This window comes from Pristis pectinata, chromosome 7, assembly GCF_009764475.1.
Source record: "Pristis pectinata isolate sPriPec2 chromosome 7, sPriPec2.1.pri, whole genome shotgun sequence".
Classification (NCBI taxonomy): domain Eukaryota; kingdom Metazoa; phylum Chordata; class Chondrichthyes; order Rhinopristiformes; family Pristidae; genus Pristis; species Pristis pectinata.
Window position 1 is genome coordinate 25427331 of NC_067411.1, and position 20345 is coordinate 25447675.

General features: G+C 40.9%; 1 protein-coding gene across 6 annotated transcripts in view; it reads left to right on the forward strand.

Annotated features, from left to right (window-relative positions):
- LOC127572259 (ceramide transfer protein) overlaps nucleotides 1-20345 on the forward strand; it is a 98468-nt gene that overhangs the window by 54028 nt on the left and 24095 nt on the right. For 4 of the 6 annotated variants that reach the window (XM_052019249.1, XM_052019245.1, XM_052019246.1 and 1 more), the window contains exons 4-10: nucleotides 4850-4957; nucleotides 8331-8366; nucleotides 11196-11334; nucleotides 13069-13149; nucleotides 14755-14912; nucleotides 15752-15844; nucleotides 16664-16750. In XM_052019249.1, the coding sequence (XP_051875209.1) occupies nucleotides 4850-4957; nucleotides 8331-8366; nucleotides 11196-11334; nucleotides 13069-13149; nucleotides 14755-14912; nucleotides 15752-15844; nucleotides 16664-16750 (702 nt within the window). The remainder of the gene's footprint in view (nucleotides 1-4849; nucleotides 4958-8330; nucleotides 8367-11195; nucleotides 11335-13068; nucleotides 13150-14754; nucleotides 14913-15751; nucleotides 15845-16663; nucleotides 16751-20345) is intronic. The other 2 variants (XM_052019247.1, XM_052019250.1) reach the window with 1 other exon arrangement.

Sequence of the window (20345 nt, forward strand, 5' to 3'; positions counted from 1 at the left end):
CTCATTTAAACTCAAGTACAGTTTGTGTGTGTGTGTGTATTATATATTGAAATAACATCTCACTTCCATAAATTACTGTGAACAAAGGAAATGAAACTGACCCTTTTAAGAAAAAATCCTTTGTCTGATTCCTGAGCCATTTATTTTGCCCATGGTGTAATAATATGTTGCATTAGTCCTGCAACAGGAAATGAAGTACAAATTAAATGATTCATGATCTGTGTTTTAGAAATATCTTCCAAAGGGAGAGTAAACTACCTTCCAACTTGCTGAACTAGCTGCTGTTTGCTTTGAATATATTGGAGAATAATGGCTGCTGTCCAAACAATGCAGCAAATGAAGTTGAATAGTCTGAATTTTTAATTTTTTTAAACTAGAAACTCTGTGCAAAAGCCTTCAGTATCTGCTACTGCAGTGTAATTTTTATTTTACCAATCATTAAAAAAAAATGCATGAGAAATTGCTTATAATGCACTTGGTACTGAAGCATGAGCCTTCCTGTGATATTTTTCTATTTTACCTAGAGTTCTCCATTTCTGCCTGCCCTATTGTGGGTTGTTCCTTCTCAGGAGCTATTTTATTTCACAAATTTGGTTTGTGATCCTGCAGGTAGATGCCTTGATGGAATGGTTATAAGATTTTATATTCCAATCTTAGCTTAAAACTGTTAACTCTGGCTGGATATATTCCAAGAGGCTTTGCCACATGACTTCCTGCTTCAAACCACCACTGCACCTGGCTGTGGTTGCCTCATGTTCACACCCACCAGTTCTCTATGCTAGTTGAAAAGCATGCACTGTCCAATACCCAATTAGACAAGTATCATCCAAATTATAAACCTCCACCCTGTCCCTTGCCCCAATCTTTGCTATCTTTATAATTAGTAAATACTAATCTGTAAACAAAATTGGGGGTGGGAACCCCAGTTTCTTGATGTGCCCCCATGATGCTTGTTCCAGTTGCTCATGGCAAAGTCCTGGGGACTAACATTTTAATTCCTGGCAGCTGAAGACTCTAGTATGGCCAGCAACTCCTACTTGTATTTCCTTATGGTAGCTTCCAGTGTCGTAGAGCTAATTGAGTTTATGCCAGTCTCAGAGCACACCCATTAGTTCAATTCCACCCCCCCCCCCCCGTTAATTCCCTGCAGCCTATTCTCTCTCCAATGCCCACCAACTACCCTTGTCAATTAAGGTACCAGCACTTATTTGCTATGTTTGAGTAAACCAAGGCACAGGACTAAATCATGTGATCACAAATTTGGATTCAACCCACATTACTGGAATTGTCCATAGCACTAACTGATGAGCCACTGATCCACTGTACTGCCATTCCAGAGCTTGAGAGCAAAACTTGGGTTTGTAGTTTAGTACAGTAATAGAATACTGTGTGGTTGCAGGTAAAATCCTCACTTGTATTGAGTTGTGCAACATTTGTGGGCTGCTTGATAGAATTTCATTGGAAGCCACTGAATGTGACTGGGGACTTGACAATCACAAAACTTTTAATTTTCCTTCTGGGTGCACAATGTGCATGACATGCCTCCAGACAGGATCACCTACTGTGCATGCTCAGCTATTCACAGCATGCAGTGCAAGCCTGGGTGCCATTAATGTAAATTACATTTGTGCATGTGTGATCCAGAGGCAGAAGCCAATTATGCAAGGCTGCTGTTTACAAGACTAGTGAGGCCTGCTTTAGTATAGCTTCAAGGTGACTCCTGGAGTCTGGTGCCTGGAGTGGGCTTTGTTTTTTGGTAAAACAAAAGACCTCTATGGCTGTTCTTTTCCTTCATGCCTTGCGCTAACAGGGCAATTAGAGGAAAAGTTTTTGAGACAATTAATTATGCTACATTTGTTCTACATAGTGCCATTGGCTACATGCCCAATGGAATTTTGCAGTGGTAGGTCCTTGGCATTTTGTGCATTACACATTTAGAGTACTTTTACAGGTGTTTCTAAAAAAAAGATTCCTAGGCCACCATTTTGAATGCAATTATTATGGCATAAAGGTATTAGAAATAGGAGCAGGAGAATTAACCCATGAAGCTCGGCCTGTGAATTGGCCGATGTTCCACCTTAATACCATTTTCCTGCTCTGTCCGCAGAATCCCTTGATTTTTATCATATCTTTAAAAAAAACAGTTGAAGTTGATCTGTTTTGAATAAAAGCAATGACCAAGTCTCTGAAGCTTTTCCTGGGTAGTGAATTTTGAAGATTTGCCACCCTTTGACTGAAGAAATTTCTCCTACTTTCAGTCCTTAATGGCTTGCACCTTTGTTTGAAACCTCTTTCCCCCACCCCACCCCACTTAGTCTGCACTCCAAGGCTCTATTGGCTCTTTTTGATAAATGTATGAATTGAGAGGGGGAACAAATACTGTTGAAAGCCTATTACAATGCCCTGGTCAAATTCCATCAATTTCTCATTTTCTATTCCCCACCCTCTCCTTCAGTCCCACAAAGTAAATTCTTTTTGAGGCCTTAAATTTGCTATCCAGTCAACTAAATAATGGGTGCATGTGGAAGGTACTTGCATATAATCTGTCAAATGTCAATTGGCAAATTACCAGGGAGGGGGAATATGACAAAACAGCAAAAACAGCATCGAGGAAGCACAGGTAAATCGTGTATGGTCAGCAGAGGAAGGTGGTGTCTAAATGAGGTGAAGAGGGTAAGACATTTGATGTAGAATGCATCCGATTTAGTAAGATGTGTGATTGAGTCCAACAAGCAGATTGATCAAAGTAAAAGCCCATGGTGTTGAAGAAAATGTAGCGTTGAATTGAAAACGAGGGTAATGGGGCATTTAAACGATGTGAGGTGCTGAGATAGTCATGTGGTATATAGAGGTGTTCTGCAGTGTTAAGTCCCTTGTATTTTGTGGTATGCATAAATGATTTGGATTTTTGTGGGGGTCATAATTAAGAAGTGTGCTGATAGCTGAACTGGCAGTTGATGGTGAGGAAGCAAGTCCTATGGTACAGGAAGATGTCAATGGCCTGGTTAAATGTCCACTAAAATGGCAAATGAAATTCAGTTCATGTAAGCATGTGCAAGTGCATTTGATGAGGGGAAAATGAACCGAAGGAATACACAATAAATGGCAGGATACCAGCAGGTATAGAAGGGACAGAGGTATGCTTGTCCACAGATCCCTGAAAGTAAACCATGCAGATTGTTAACAAGGTAAAGGTGATTATCTTCATTTGCTGAGGCATAAAGGGCAAGGAGGTCATGCTAGGATCATATGAAACATTGCTTGGCCCATACCTAAAGTGTTGTAAGGTTCTGATCATCAGACTTAAGGATGTTTGCATCAGGAGATTTGAAGTTGTCAGGGTTATAGAATTTGAGGAGAAAGTGGCAAGGCTGGGGTTTAAAAACAAAGTGCTAGAAAAACTCAGGTCAGACAGCATCTGAAAAGGGAAACTGTTAATGTTTCAGATTAATGACCCAGCAGAATGCCTTCAAGGTTAGCATTGTTGTTAGGATTGTCTTCCGTTTGGATAGGGGTTGTCTGCAGGTTACATATGTCCAACTTATGGACACCTGTACATACAAATGTGCTCCAAAACACAGAACCAGTTTCCTCTCTCTCCACTATGAGTAATCGTTCATATCAGTCTTGCGTGCTTTTGATGCCATTTATTAATATACTGTGGAGGTATGGTTACCATATTGTAATTTTTGTGTATTTTCCGACTTGTCAAAATTGACTTGTGGACATCTGTAAAAACAGGACCCATTTGTTACCTAGCCTACAAATAAAATTGAGAGGTCTCAACAGGGTGAACCTGTTTCCATTATAAGTAGAAACTATAAGTGAAGGACACAAATTTAAGTTGGGCAAAGAATTAACAGGGAGTTGAGGAAATTCACTTTCACTCAGTGAAAGTCTAGAAAACCACCTGAATTTATGGTGATGGGAGAAACCTTTGCCACATCTACAGTGTATCTGGATGACCAAGAGCTGGGAGTTGAGATTGATCTTTGGAACACATTCCTACTAAATAAATGTTTCAAAGATTTGCTGTTACTCTTGTATTCATTAAAAGCATCAGAAGTTTTCCATCGTTCTTAGAGTACAAGATTCTAAATAGCTTTATGCCGACAAAAATACAAAATGTTCACATTCTTCCAGTTAGTGGTACCAGGATGTTAGCTAGTATCTGTCTAAAGTATTCTTAATACTGTATGAAATCATGGCAAATTTATGCTCATACAGCTATGTTAGGAGAAGCAAACCATGGATCATGTCCTGAGATATCCCACTGTATACAATGCATCCCACGAGATTTGGGAACATTAACATTGGAGGTAGGGAATGCACAGACAGCAGTGGAGACGTGATGAGAAAGACTTTGTCAGAATCAGGAGTCAATAGCATCCATGTGAACATCAATAGGATGCGCCAGCTGTTCTAAATATACCTTTGTTTGACCTGATATTTAGCGTCCATGGCTTTAACCGAATGTTAATCAGCATTCATTTCCTTGTTATATGGCTGTTTAGATCCGAAGTATAATTTGAAATGTTGTCCATCTTACTCTTTTATTGATAGAATATCTTGCATTTGTCATCACTTGGGAAATTGTGGTCTCCAGGCAATAAGGACTGTTAGAATTGAAGCATCAAAGCTTGAGGGTTGGGGGTGGAAGTAAAGAGTTTGCTTGGAGTAGAATTTGAACAAAATAGAGGAGAATGGGGAAGAGGCAAACTGTGATGTGAAAACATATTAAAAATAACTAAGGCATTGTCAGTTACTTTTAACTTTAAATACACAGATTTGATCAGAGAATTGTGAAATACAGATGATGCATGCAGTGTGTTTTTCTTTATATACATAGGCAGAATCTGGCTATGGATCAGAATCAAGTCTACGACGTCATGGTTCCATGCTCTCCCTCACATCTGCAGCAAGTGGTTATTCTGCTACATCCACCTCATCATTTAAGGTAAGAATATTGTCCTATCATACATACTAGATCCTTCCATCTCTACCCTACTCCCACCCACATATGCCCAGTTGCAATTTGTTGCATTTTAATGCAATACATAATTTTGGGGAAGGGGTGGAGGAGGGCTTATGGCTTTTGCGAAGCTAATTTTTTAGGCTAAACACTGATTAACAACATAACTTTTGGTTCTGATGGATTGACTAAAATTGTAAAGTAGTGCTATTTCCCCCAAGGTAAAAGTTCAGAGATTGACATTTATAAACCTGTGATAAAGTTGCCTGCCCCAGAAAATTTATTTTCTTAAGTTGGGAAGAACGAAGCAGAGTTCCATTTGAATTTTTAACATCTGAGGAGGGTCATGATATTGAATTATCCTGCTCCTGTTCTTGAAGCTCCATTCTAGGGCCTGGCTCAAAAGGCATTTCCTATGTACCCAAAATAAGAAAGGTAGCAGGATATGGTCATTGTGAGGGGATGGGACTGATGAAAGTTTGATTGGTAGCTTGTCAGTTCTTCTATGCATCTAACACTTCATTTTGAAGGGAGAAGTTGGGCAATTGTCTGGTTTTACTAAATTAGTCACTGTTTTATAATCATCCCTCTTAATCGTTTGTCCATCCATTTTCATCTTCACCAGCAATAGAATCATACAGCACAGAAACAGGCCCTTTGGCCCAACCCATCCATGCTGACCAAGTTGCCTAACTGAGCTAGTTCCATTTGCCTGCGTTTGGCCCATATTCCTCCTAAACCTTTCATATTCATGTATTTGTCCAAATGTCTTTTAAAATGGTAATTGCACCTGCCTCTATCACTTCCTCTAGAAGCTTGTTCCAATTACCCACCTCCCTCTGTGTTGGAAAAAGTTGCCCCTTTAAATCATTCTCCCCACCCCGCCCGAGGTATTTGCATCATCGTCAGCCACAGGCAAGGTGACAGTAGACTGGAGGGTAGCAAACGTTGAGCCTTTATTTAAGAAGGGTGGCAAAGAAAATCTGAGAACTATGGACCAGTAAGTCTGCCATCTGTGGTAGGTAAGTTACTGGAGAGGATTCTGAGGGTTAACATGCATGTGCATCTGGAAAGATGGGTTAATTAGGGATAGTCAGCATGGCTTTGTGCATGGGAGATTGTGTCTCTCAAACTTGAGTTTTTTTTTTGATGATGTGACCTAGGACGTCAATGAGGGCAGGTCAGTAGACATGGTTTGTATGGACTTCAGTAAAGCCTTTGATAAGGTTCCACATTGCAGGCTGCTCTGGAAGGTTATATCACATGGAATCCAGGGAGAGCTGGCTAATTGGATACACAATTTGCTTGATGATAAAAAGCAGAGGGTGTCGGTGGAAAGTTGTTTCTCAGACTGGAGGCCCATGGCTACTGGTGTGCCTTGGGTTGGTAGTGGGCCCATTGTTGTTTGTCATCTATATCAATGATTTAAATAAGAATGTACAAGGCATGGTTAGTAAGTTAGCAAATCACACTGAAGTTGGTGGTATTGTGGACAGTGAAGAAGGGTATCAAAAATTACAGGGGGATCTTAATCAGCTGAGTAAGTGGGTCGAGGAATGGCAAATGGAGTTTATTTTGGATAAGTGCATGGTGTTGCATTTTGGAAAGTCAAATCCAGGTAGGACTTTCACAGTGAACAGCAGGGTTCTGGGGACTGTTGTAGAACAGAGGGACCTTGGAGTACGAGTACATGGTTCCCTGAAAGTGGAACCACAAGTAGACGGTGGTGAAGAAGGCTTTTGGCATGATGGCCTTCATCAGTCAGGGCATTGAATATAAAAGTTGGGAAGTCATGGTGCAGTTGTACAGGACGTTGGTGAGGCTGCACTTGAGGTATTGTTTTTAGTTTTGGTCACCCTGCTATAGGAAAGAGTACAGAAAAGATTTACAGGGATGTTGCCAGGACTCAAGAGACTGTGTTGTAGGGAGAGGTTGAACAGGTTAGGACTTTATTTGCTATGCTAGGAGTGTGGGAGATTGAGAGGTGGTCTTATAAAGGTGTATAAAATCATCAGGGGTATAGATAGGCTGAATGCCCTCAGTCTTTTTCCCAGGGTTGGGGAACAGAGAACTAGGTTTAAGGTCAGGGGAGAAGATTTAATAAGAACTTGAAGCAACTTTTTTTTTGCACAAAGGGTGATGTGTATGTGGAATAAGCTGCCAGAGAAAGTGGTTTAGGCAGGTACAATTACAACTTTTAAAAGGCAGTTGGACAGGTGCATGGATTGGAAATGTTTAAAGGTTATGGGCAAACACTGGCAAATGGGATTAGCTTGGATGGGCCATCTTGGTTGGCATAGACCAGTTGAGCCAAAAGGCCTGTTTCTGTGCTGTGTAATTCAATGAACTCCATGAACTTTAAATCTATGCCCTCTAGTTTAAGACTCCCCTACCCTGGAAAAAAAATTGTGACCATCCACCCTATCTATACTGAATTTTATATACCTCCTTTAAGGTCACCCCTTGGCCTCCTACACGCCAGGGAGGTGTTGCAGGTGGTCATGACTTTATTTACTTAACTAGAGGGTTATCACCAAATTTACTGAGCATGAAGAAGCACATAATAGTTTGTCATTTGGTGTCCATCAGAGTTTGTGTCAGTGGTGGAATTCACCATTCAATGCATTCATTTTGCAGTGACTTTTATATAAAGGTAGCTTCAATGTTACTGATCCTAATCCCTGAGCAGTGTGACATTGACACTTCTATACAATGAAATTTGTACAGAAAGAGGGTGGAAGATGGGTATTTTGAGGATGAAATCGGCCTTGGCTGGTGGTACAACACTACTTTCAGAAGAAAAACTATTCAGGCAGAGTCTAAAGGCGGCTGCTAGTGTTTTTCAGCTTTTATGCTACTACCAAGTCAAACTTCAAACATTATTTAAAATTTGAATCCAAACAAATGGAGGTGGGGGTAGAGAGAGACCTGGCTTTTCCATTCCAGCATACATACATGAAAGTTTCTGAAAGCATAACTGAAATATCCTTGTAAAATGAAATTTCTAGAATGGGAAGTGATCTTTATAAAAAAGGGAGAATTTTCAATTAGTTATTTATACTTGGAGACCCAGTGACACTTATTCTTGAAAAATTTACTCAGGTCATTGTGCTGTTTATGATGAAATCTGCTTTGGGCTGATCCCCAGCTCTTCTAAAGGCATTGACTGATTGGCTTCAGAACTTTTTACGGATGTCTATGTTCTGAGTGTGGGTCAAATAATCCCTTTTGGTGTACTTTTGAATAACCCCTATCAGCACAAAAATGCATACTCTGTTCAGGTCCAAGAGACGCTAGAAACTTTTGTAAACAATCGTTATAGATGAAAAACTATACAGTCCTTCATTTGTTACCACAGACTTCCATTGGGCCAGTCCAAGATCTCAACCTTCAGGTAGGAAAGATTAAAATTTGCACATAAGCGACATGCACCATTGGCTGACTATAATCTACTACATAATTTTCAACACTGAGATTTAAACTTAGATGTTTTTTATACAATATAACATGTTTGGGTGATCAATTGCAGAAGTATAAAGGGCCTTCATCAGTTATTTTGGGCCAGTTCATAAAGCAGGATGTCAATTGGATTAGCAGTGCATATTTCTTTGGGGGACCAATTTCAGGTAATGAAAGCTGTAACTTGACTGTGATCACAGGTCAGAATGCTCACCTGCACAAGTCAGATGCACATAAATCTGATGAGGGACTTGACCCAGAGCCAATTATTTGAGGAAATTGATGAACTTTCTCTAGGTCTTGGCAATGCAAAAATTCAATGGAAGGGACCAATGTGACTGACTTGTATCAAAACATAAATTAAAAACAGAAAAAGCTGGGAACACTCAGCATACCACCTAGCATCCACAGAGCAAGAAATGGCATCCTCCACTTTTGTTTCAGATTTCCAGCATTTTTTTTTTTTGCTTTTGAATCTTTGGCCATTTCTGATGCAAGGACATCAACTTGTTACAGTTACTGCGTTTTTCTGTCTCCACAGATGCTGTCTGATCATCTGCGGTTTTCCTGCATTTCCTTTTCTTTCAGATTCCCAGTAACTATTATATCTCACAAGCTTAGCATTTTCCCCTTCTGTTCTCCCTCTATTTATACCACCTCCAGAGAGATTAACTGGCACTAATCAGTCTTCATCCTCTTTCTGCTGATACTAGTCTCTGTCATCTATTTTTGCTTGGTCTTCACCTTATCACAGACATTCCTGCTTGTCCTCCCTTTGGTTCCTGTTTCCCCAAATCAAAACATTCCTGTTTTCAAACACTTCCTAGTTCTGGTGAAAAGTCAAAGACTTGAAACATTAGCTCTATTTTCCTCTCCACAGATGCTGCCTGACCTGCTGAGTGTTTGCAGCATATTCTGTTTTTATTTCAGACCTGCAGCAAGTGCAGTAATTTTGCTTTTCTGTACCAAAGTATATTGTGATTACTCATTTTAAGACAAATGAAATTCTCTATCCCTTTTTTGAAAACGGTCAGAATATCATCTCTACATTACAGCCTTCTCTGGTTAAGCAATAAAACGTGCCTTGTTTGCACTTGAATATGATGAAATAAGTGTTAGGGTATTATTCAAGTTATCTGGTGAACATGTTTGTGTCCTACTTGAAACTTGGTGGTATTGGTTCTTGGTGGTGCAGATGTTCATTGAATCAGATGACAACTTGTGAAGACCCACATAAAGTATTGGAGATGAATCTTTTCCCATCTCAAAGTAATTAGTTAGCAAAAAGCACTTTTCAGTAAGAAAGCCCTGCCTTTCCCTGCCATGGCACAGTACTCAAAATTGTTACCCATCAAGAACATCTGGTCAAAGACGTGCATGACCCTTTGAAACTCACCTCCAGTACCTTAACACCCCATTATCACATTGAACTGTATTACTATGTTTGGGAGATCATTCCAAGCATTCAGCATTTAGGTTCTTCATAATAAGCATTTCTAAATCCATATACCTTACAAATATTAGCAATTTGAATCATCATCCCAATATTACAAACCCAGAGTAACAAGTTCACCATAGAAGGTGAAATGGCATTTTGTTCTTTTTGGGGGAAAAAATAGTCTGCTCAACCCTAAAGAAGCACCTGTGCACAGTAAATCTACAAGAAGCACTATTGGAGATTGAGCTGATTTTGGACTGTTATGTTATATTGTGGCAGTCTTAACTGCCAGTGCAGAAAGGGTTTCCTGTACAGTAACTGCTGTCTGCTCTAGTTTACATGTCTTTGGTGAATATTTGTCTTCTGAGATGGTCTAGGATAAAATTCTTTAAGTGCCATCTCTGCTTATGGTACATTTACAAACAAGAACAAATCAATGAACGATATCTATTAAGTGCAAGGATAATCAATTTTTTTCTTGATTTGTAGCTCCACGTCTCAGTTTTTGGGGGAAAAAAAAACTTCCATCTCAGGCTTGCTTTCATTGCTAAAATTGAACTGAACTTTTTGAAGTCGATAACATTTGGGCAGCAGAATGGAATTGGAATTTTTTTTTGCCACTTGTACCAAGGTACAGTGGAAAAACTTGTCTTGTATACAGTTCATACAGATCAATTCATTACACAGTGCATCAAGGTAGTACAAGATTAAAAAAATAATACAATGCAGAATAAAGTGTCACAGCTTCAGAGGAAGTGCAGTAATGACAGACAATAAGGTGCAAGGTCATAATGAGGTAGATTGTGAGGTCAAGAGTCCATCTTATCATACTGGGGAACTGTTCAAAAATCTTAAAACAATGGGATAGAAACTGAACTATCATACTCCTCAAATTTCCTAGGCAAATTCATCCATGTAGGTGCCCAGTAACATCACCTTTTCAGTTTTGACCATAATAGGAATGAAGAAAATTAGATTTGAAGTATGCAATCATAGATTCTAAATTTTGTCTTGCAAGTCTATAATATTTCGGTTCTATAGAGTTGCCATTAGCTAAATTATTTTCAAGAATGTTTTTCTTCATTTCAGTTTACCATGCAATTTGAAATCATTGACTGCTTTCAAATTACTAATTAAGCCCAAGTCTCGAAACAAACTCGTATTACGTTACCCATTAACTGTGGTCAACTACCGTGGTCGTCCACAAAAGGTTTAACCAACTTATTAAATGGCAATGGTTTTGCCACTTATTCATAAAGTAGCTTAGGAAATTTAATTAACTTAGTTTATTTAGTAGAAGTTACAACTTTGTGTTTTGAATTTCAGAAAGGCCATAGCTTGCGTGAAAAGCTTGCTGAAATGGAAACCTTCCGTGACATCCTCTGCCGACAGGTTGATACACTACAGAAGTACTTTGATGCTTGTGCAGATGCTGTTTCTAAAGATGAACTCCAGAGAGATAAAGGTGCATTGATAATTTTTTTCCAAGTTTGAAATGTTTTAAACTAATGATACACTCTTTAATCTTAAAATCCAATAATGGAGCTCCCATGTGAGTTTTAAAAAAAAAATCTTATTTGTTGTTAAAACGTGTATTTTTTGCAATTTTTATTCTTGATGTAGAAATTGACTAGAGCAGTGTGTTTAATTCATTACCTCCTCCCTACTGCTTGGGGCTCTAGATTTGTTTTCACAGTCATCATGAAATGCTGGAACTTCAACCCACCAATGCAGCAGGAATTCCCAAAGGATATATCTTGGTTTACTGCTCTTGCCTGTAAATTTTCCTCAGTGACTTCACACAAAGGCATGGGCTTGGCTTGGTGTCCATTTATATAGCTGCACCTGGTTCTATCCCTCTACCACTTTCATCAGTACTTCATTATTTTTGTGTTGACATTCTATTTGTCTTGCTCATTTTGATGGGACTCAGTATCCTCTAATCAAATTATGGGCTTCACCAGAAAAATCTGCTGTGAATACAACTGTTTGTTTCACTTGTCTATTTGATTGGCTTCCAATCCCAAATTCTATCACAAAGATGCTGTGCTTCCATGTAACATTTGTCAAGCCTTATTTCTGTACCAGGCTATTGTTGCTAAATGTACATGCTTATCTTTTTTTCACCTCTGTCCCCTAACTACTCCATTGTCCTTGGCTTGCTTCCCAAAAACTTCATCCAATTTGCTGCTGTCCATATTCCAACCAGCACCAAAACATATTTGTACGTCACCTTGTGTTTGTTGATGTGTCGTGGTTTCCACTTTTACTAAACCTGCAATTTAAATTTTGCACCCCTTTGTCCAAATTTTTACTTCTACTTCCTATTTTTCCATTTATCTCTAGCCTTCATAACTTTGACTCCTCTCTCACTGCCACAAAACTATTCTACATCAGCCTAGTTCTGGTTTTCCACCTGCCCTCATGTTATTATTGGCAACTGAGTCTATCTATCTAATTCTAGAAACTTGTTCCATTGTTGTATTTGTGTCTGTCCCTCCCCACCTCTTAACCTCTAAGTACCAACTCTGTGGCTGACACTTTAGTCTTTATTATTTTGACTGTCAGTTTTATTTGATTTATGCTTTTAATATCTCCTTGGAGTATTATTTTGTTATGATCTTGATGGCTCTACTTTGTACTCTGTACCTAGTGAGGTGCCTAGGTGCAATGGGTCAAAAAGAATCCTTATTCAAAAGCTATCAAAGAGAATTAAAAGGTTTTGAAGCTTTTTTTTAATGAATTTCGTTACAAAATTTTTTTTCCCCTACAGGGAGGGAGAATCTTAAATACAGCAGTAAAATGTTGGTTTTATTTTTCAGGGAGGCTGGCTAATACAATGTTATCTAATTTGTAGGGAAAGAGTTAATTTTACTAAATTAAAACTTAAAGACCTTGGGATTTGTGACGAACTGTTCTTCCACGTTCCTGGTAGTGCTGCTCTGTCTCTAATTGTAACTGCTTTGGTACCAGTCGTGTATTCGAAGAAATGCAAGTGCAACAATTGTAGCTTCTCAGCATCATTCATAAAACTCAATTCTGTTAAATAGAACCCAGTGTCACTGGAATGTATGAATACAGTACATGTTCCTGGACTTGTAGCAGATATGGATTAAGCTGGTATTGAAACTGAATATGAATTGGTTTGTTTCCCAAGTTAAGAATAATGTATTAAAAAATTTAATTTTTACTATTTCAGTAGTGGAAGACGATGAAGATGCTTTTCCAACCACAAGATCAGATGGTGATTTTATACATAATAATGGCAGCAAAGAGAAATGTACGTATCTTTAAAATTTGTATCTTAACAGTTATATACTTTGATCTTTTAAAGTAGTCATCTCTGTAATTGTGAAGTTCCCAGTTTATATTAATTAGAATTTTTCTTCCTTTTGCATTAACAGATTTTCATGCAAGTTTGTTAAATCAGACCATTTCAATTTAGAACAGAGTCAATTGCTATTTTCATATCACCTTATGTGTATTGTGCATCATTTGCTTGTTAATTAAAGTGCAGTGAAAGATGTAATCAATTTGGGTCTCTTTTCTTGCATTTGCTCTCTGAACTAAACAAATGTCTTCTCCTGTATGATAGTCATGGCTATTTTTAATGCAAATTTGTTTCCTAGAAGATGTTGCCTTTCTACTTTATAGAGCCACCTTGTATCTTCTCAATCCTCATTTTTGACTATATTTTCAATTTTCATCTAAGTTTTGAATTATAGTTCATTGCCGTTCTCTTATTGTATTGTCTTTATGTAAAGTGTCTTGAGACGCTTGCTTCATTGTGGCATTTTAAATCTTTATTTTTAGCTGAGAGTTTTTTTGGAAAAAGATTTAAAATTTCACTAGTGAAGCTCCATTAAAGTTGTTCCATCCTCCATTTATTTGAGTTTTTAAAATGATGGTTCTTTTTTTAATCTAGCTTATTGTTAGTTTGCAGTATTGTAGTATTTGGAAACTATCAAAGTTGCTGGCCGACAGTTTCTCTCCACATCTTGTTTTGGTGAAACGTCTTCTCACTATGATTAAGTTATTGACCTTGAAGATTATTTAGGCAAATAGACCCATATCCTCTCATTTCATGTACTAGGTGCATCAGCTTGTTAAATTGTGATATTGAAGATATTAAACATAATTTACCGAGGATTTTGCATGTGATTTGTAGAAGATGGGCATCAGTTTTAAACAGCTGTCTACTTGGAATGTTATACATGGAGAAATATTTTATTCAATTATTATGAATATCCATTTTTACATGCAAGTGTAGCAAGTTAAAAGAAATGACTTTTTTCAGATGTGGGAATTACTGAAAGTCTGTTGCCCTGAGTTACTTGGGCAAGATCAATAACTTTTGGAAAAAGCAAACTCTTGCTGTATTCTTACATACGAGTTATTCAACACATATACTGGCAGTTCCATGTGGTTTTGCTGGCATTGCTCTTGTAAGTGCCAATAAGTTTGGGACTCTTGCACAAACACTATAGTAGCTGGCAAAGCTCCACAATTTAGTGGTTGGCTCCACTTGTTGAATCCCAAGTACTTATGCCCACAGAATCTGTCAGAATAGACTTCGTACAGGATTTTCAAGCCCATTCATTTTAATAAATGGTATCAACTGTGAAGAATGGTAAGTATGCCCAATGCAGATGCTTGCCATTTTGGATTAAGATTTGCCTTTTAGTAAGTTCAGTATTATATTTGCATAAAGTAAATTCAAAGCCTCTGTACTTCCAGCAAAGTGCTGGCAGTTTTCAAGCCAGTGTGTTCAGTTTTTGCACTTAATCATTTCTGTAAAATTCATACATATCACCTTAGAGTTAATCTATAGTTAGAAAGTTTAGTCACAAATAATCACATTGACAAATTATTTTTTGTTTTGTAGTGTTTCCATGTGTGACACCCAAAGGGATCAATGGAATAGATTTTAAAGGTGAGGCTATCACTTTTAAAGCTACTACAGCTGGCATTCTGGCTACGCTTTCGCACTGCATTGAACTGATGGTAAAACGAGAAGACAGCTGGCAGAAAAGAATTGATAAGGTAATGCTTTGAATCCATTATGGTTTTAAAATTGAATTTCCACACGTGCTTACTTAACACTGTTATAGTGGGGTACAAAGATATATTTTCCATGATGCATGCAGTTTGAGTTGGTTTCCAGATGAGAAGCCAAGGTTCTTCTGTAGAATTGTATTTATTGTTGTGGAGTGGTGGGGGAAAATGAGGAGAATCTATTTTTATATGAACTTGGATGATGCAGCAAGGAGCTTCAGGTTCTTGGAATACTTAAGAAAAGAGGAGAACTACAGATCAGATATTGGATGCAAATTGGATTGGGGCCATGATCCTTGACAATGCCGCAGATAAAGAAGTTTGGATGAAACCAGGGAATTAAAGCAAGAGTAGAGCTGATTGATGTCTACTTGAGATGCAGATAAAGCAGTATAATGATCTGAGCACCCAGGGAAACAAAATAAATGCATCAGTATTATGCCTCAAAGTTCTATATAGAATGCTAAGAATTTGGAGAATAAAACTGGAAATGCTTGCTAAAGGGCTAATCAATGTTGGTCGCTGTTGAAGTATGAAGAATGGATAAAGTTACTTTGGAAATGTAGTGAGAGAAATGTAATCTTTTATGCAAAAATGCATGATCAAATTGACTCATCTGGTGTAGGAGAAAAACCTATCAACGGGGATGAGCCTAATGACCATTTGTTAAAGAATATTTCAGGATGTTGTATTTTGTATTTTAAAATTGGTAGTTATACCCAGAAAGCAGAAGTGAAATGACCACTGTAGGCTGCAATAGTTTACTTTTTTCCCCAACCTCAACTGTGGGATAGAATAATGTGCAAAATTTGTCCTTAAATGTCTAGGAGATTGAAAAGAGACGAAGAGTAGAAGATGCTTACAAGAATGCAATGTCGGAACTTAAGAAAAAATGTCACTTTGGTGGGCCTGATTATGAGGTAAGACTCAAATTACATTCAGTTTCTCTATCAATAAACCATTTTTTTTTGCTTGTCTTAAATTTTTCATTATTTTGAATTGGAGAACAAGGAAATTTGCAAAATTTGCAAAGCATGCGATCGATGTTATCAGCTTTGCTCACAAAACATTTCTTGATTAGATTTTGATCTCTCTTGATTTGAAGGCCTTCTGAGTTTCAAATATTTTTGACTAGAGAAACACACCTTGAAAGCAAAGTGATATTCCTCATTTGAACAAATGCTAAACTTTTCCAATTTAATAACATTGATTTATGTAGAATGATTAATAGATATAATTCCACCGTCACTTCATTTTGCTCTCTGCAAGATGAATGCTTGGGACATGTGTTGTAGTATCACAAACTATTCAAAATCTTATTGTGCAATTCATAAAATTTTGAAATAATTCCCAGAATTAGACTCCACACAAGAAATCATGTTTTTTTTAAGGTCAGAGGTTCAGCAGTAATTATACCCTGATGCACTTTTTTTTAAGACCTTGGTTATAACATTGAATGAGGTATTTTAAAGAGAATAGTACTCTGCTTTGGCAACTAATGCAGAATCAAAGACTGCAATGGCAGACTTTGTAGAGGAGCAGCTATGTCTAACGGAAAATTCTGCATTTCTTTGTTTAACTGTGCTTGTGTAAACATCAGAAATTGCATTTAGTTTTGGCGAGCAATGATTGCAAACTGCAACCCCAAGTTCTGTGTCAATTCATGTGAACTTTCATCTGTGTAGAGTTATACAATTGCAAGTCATTTTAGAGTTCATTTTGTTTTGTGTGATCCTTAGGAAGGTCCAAACAGTTTGATAAATGAAGAGGAATTCTTTGATGCTGTTGAAGCTGCTCTTGACAGACAAGATAAAATTGAAGAACAGGTAAAATTGATAAAATTGTTTTCCTTGTAGTTATAAATAAATTTTTGAGGTTGTAACATGCAGAATAAATAAGTAGGAGCCAGTGAATGTGGTGCATTTGAACTTCAATAAGATGGCTCTTGAAATTATTTACAAAATTTGAGTGCATGTCATTGGGGAGGTAATATTTTGGTATGGATTCAAGGTTGTTTAACAGACAAAGCAGAGTAGAAATAAGCCAGTAATTTTTGGGTCGGGAGGCTTTGGCCAGAGGGATGTCACAGGGATCCCTGAGACCCTGACAGTTAACAATCTATATCAGTCAGTTGGATGAGGGGATCAGGTGTAATATCTCCAAGTTTGCTGATGAATCAAAGTTAGATGGCAGTGTGTGCTGTGTGGAGGATGTAGAGAGGCTTTGGGTGTGTAGACAGGTTATGTTGTGGCGAATTACCAGTATCGGACCGGCTCCCGAGATCACGAGCGTCGTCGGAGGCCCCGACCCAAGATGGCGTGGGGCCGCCCCCCTCCTCCATCATTGGGCTAGGAAAGCCTGCGCGCGGGAAGGTCAGGTGACCCTCACGTGACGTCAGCGCAGGAAGAGTTTCGGTATTAAAAGGCGCACTGTGCCCGTCGAGCAATCGACTTCTGACTCCAAGCAACAGACTCCGTGTCTTTATTCTATAGTAGTGTAGCTAGCCACCACATTGATGACCCCGAAGGGCCCAAACATTTTTGGACCCATGATGTGTGTGCCACAAGAGGTACAGGCAGTAGCTCTTAAACTGCCCACCTTTTGGACCCTCTGGCCACGTGTCTGGTTCGACCAGGCCGAGGCCCAGTTCCAGATTTGCCAAATCACCAGCGACGACACCAAGTACTACTACGTGGTGAGCGCCCTTGACCAAGACACCACAGCCCAGGTTGAGGACTTCATCCAGGCGCCCCCGGAGGAGGAGAAGTGTAATAAGTTCAAGACCCCCCTCCTTGAGACTTTCGGCCTTTCCCGACGTGAACAGGCCTCCCGCCGCCTCCACCTCGTGACAGACCCCCCCCCCCGTGCTCGTGAACGAGATGTTGGCCCTGGCAGACAGCCACAAACCCTGCCTGATGTTTGAGCAGGCCTTTCTAGAGCAGTTACCCGATGACGTCCACCTGCTCCTGGCAGATGCCAACTTCAGCCCCCCCCCCCAGAAGGTGGCCGCCCGGCCTGATGTCCTTTGGTGGACGAAGGAGAGCGGAGTGTCTGTCGAGCCCATTGCCACGCCACGTACCCAGCAGGCAAGACCCAGCAATCGACTGCACCCCACCCGCCACCAGGTCTGAGACACCGACTGACCAATGGTGTTTCTACCACCAGCGGTGGGGCACAGGTGCCAGCCACCAATCAGGTTTCTGGGAAACGACAGGGCCAGCCGCTGCTGATGGCTATGGCGGCTGGCCATCCAGATAGCCTCTTGCATGTGTGGGACAGGCATTCCGGCCGTCATTTCCTTGTAGATACCAGGGTCAAAGTCAGCGTCATGCCTCCCAACAGCCACGAGACTTGCAAGTGCACACCAGGACCCGCCCTCAGAGCTGCCAACAGCGGCGCCTTCCAGACCTTTGGCACCCGTTCGGTGCAACTTCAGTTCGGCACCAGCAACTTCATCTGGAAATTCACCCTGGCTGCCGTTGCGCAACTACTCCTCGGGGCAGATTTCCTTCGAGCCAACAGTCTGCTGGTTGACCTGCAGTGTAAGCGGTTGGTACATGTCAGGACCTTCCAAACGTTCTCGTTGGGTGAGGCCAAGCTACTGGCCCCACACCTCGACTCTATCACCATGTCGACCAACGAGTTTGCCAGGGTCCTGGCAGAGTTCCTGTCTGTACTAACGCCCCAGTTCTCCACCACCTTGCCCAAGCACAACACCCAGCATCACATCCCCACCCCTCCACGCCCGACGGCTACCCCTGGACAAGCTCTGCCTCGCGAAGGAGGAAATCAAGAAGGTGGAGGAGTTGGGGATCATCCGCAGGTCAGACAGCCCATGGGTCTCTCCATTACACATGGTCCCCAAGGCAGCCAGAGGCTGGTGACCCTGCGGCAATTACAGACACCTGAACGACATAACTACCCCGGACCGGTGCCCATGCTGCATATTCAGGACTTCGCTGCCAACCTGCACGGGCGGTCCATTTTTTCCAAGGTCGACCTCGTCAGCGGCTATCACCAGATCCCAGTGCATCTGGACAACATTCCAAAGATGGCGCTAATCACACCTTTGGGCCTCTTTGAATTCGCCTGGATACCCTTTGGCCTCAAGAACGCTGCTCAGTCCTTCCAACGACTGATGGATACAGTCGGGCGCGACCTTGACTTCGTCTTCATATACCTCGACATCTTGATTGCCAGCAGCAGCCACCAGGAACATCTCACGCACCTCCACCAACTCTGTTCTCGCCTGAGGGATTTCGGCCTGACCATCAACCCAGCCAAATGCCAGTTCGGGCTCAAGACAATCGATTTCCTGGGCCATCGGATTGACAAACATGGCGCCTCGCCCCTGCTGGCAAAGGTTGACATCATCCGCCACTTTGCCAGACCCACCTCCAAGGGCCTGCAGGAATTTCTCAGTATGGTAAACTTTTATCACCGGTTCATACCATCCGCAGCCCGCATCATGTGCCCATTGTTTGCTCTCCTGTCGGGCAGAGGCAAGGACCTTGTTTGGTCAGAGGAGGCTGACACTGCGTTCGTCAAAACCAAGCAGGCCTTGGCGAACGCGGTCATGTTGGTGCATCCTCGTACAGACGTCCCGACTGCCCTCACGGTCGACGCCTCCAGCACAGTGGTCGGAGGCGTTCTAAAGCAGCTCATCAAAGGGCATTGGCAACCGCTGGCGTTCTTCAGCAGACACCTTCGACCACCAGAGCTCAAATATAGTGCCTTTGACCACAAGCTATGGGCATTGTACGTGGCCATCAGACACTCCCGATACTACTTAGAGGGCAGGCCGTTTACAGCTTTCACTGACCACAAGCCATTGACCTTCACTTTCAACAAGGTCTCAGATCCCTGGTCAGCACGGCAGCAGCGGCACTTGTCGTACATCTCCGAGCACACCACTGACGTCCGCCATCTGTCCAGGAAAAAGAATGTGGTCGCGGATGCACTTTCACGGCCCACCGTACAAGTTTTGTCCTGGGGGTGGATTTCGGTGCCTTGGCAGAGGCACAACAAATGGACATGAAGGATCCCAGCTATCGCACCATAGACTCGGGTCTGCAACTGCAAGACCTACTGGTAGGCCCCGGTGAGCGCACCCTGCTCTGCGATATCTCCACCGGTAAACCCCGCCCCATCGTTCCAGCTGCCTGGTGTCGACGGGTGTTTGATTCCATCAACTGCCTGGCACACCCATCCGGAATACTGTCCGATTAAGTACACAGGCCATGCCAGATGAAAACAGGTTTCCCAATGGGTCCGGTCCTGCACACACTGCCAAACCTCAAGTACAGCAGCATGTCAAGGCCCCTCTGCAGGACTTTCAACCTACCTGCCAGAAGTTCGACCATATCCATGTTGACCTTGTTGGTCCCCTCCCAGTCTCCCAAGGAGCGCGGTACCTCCTCA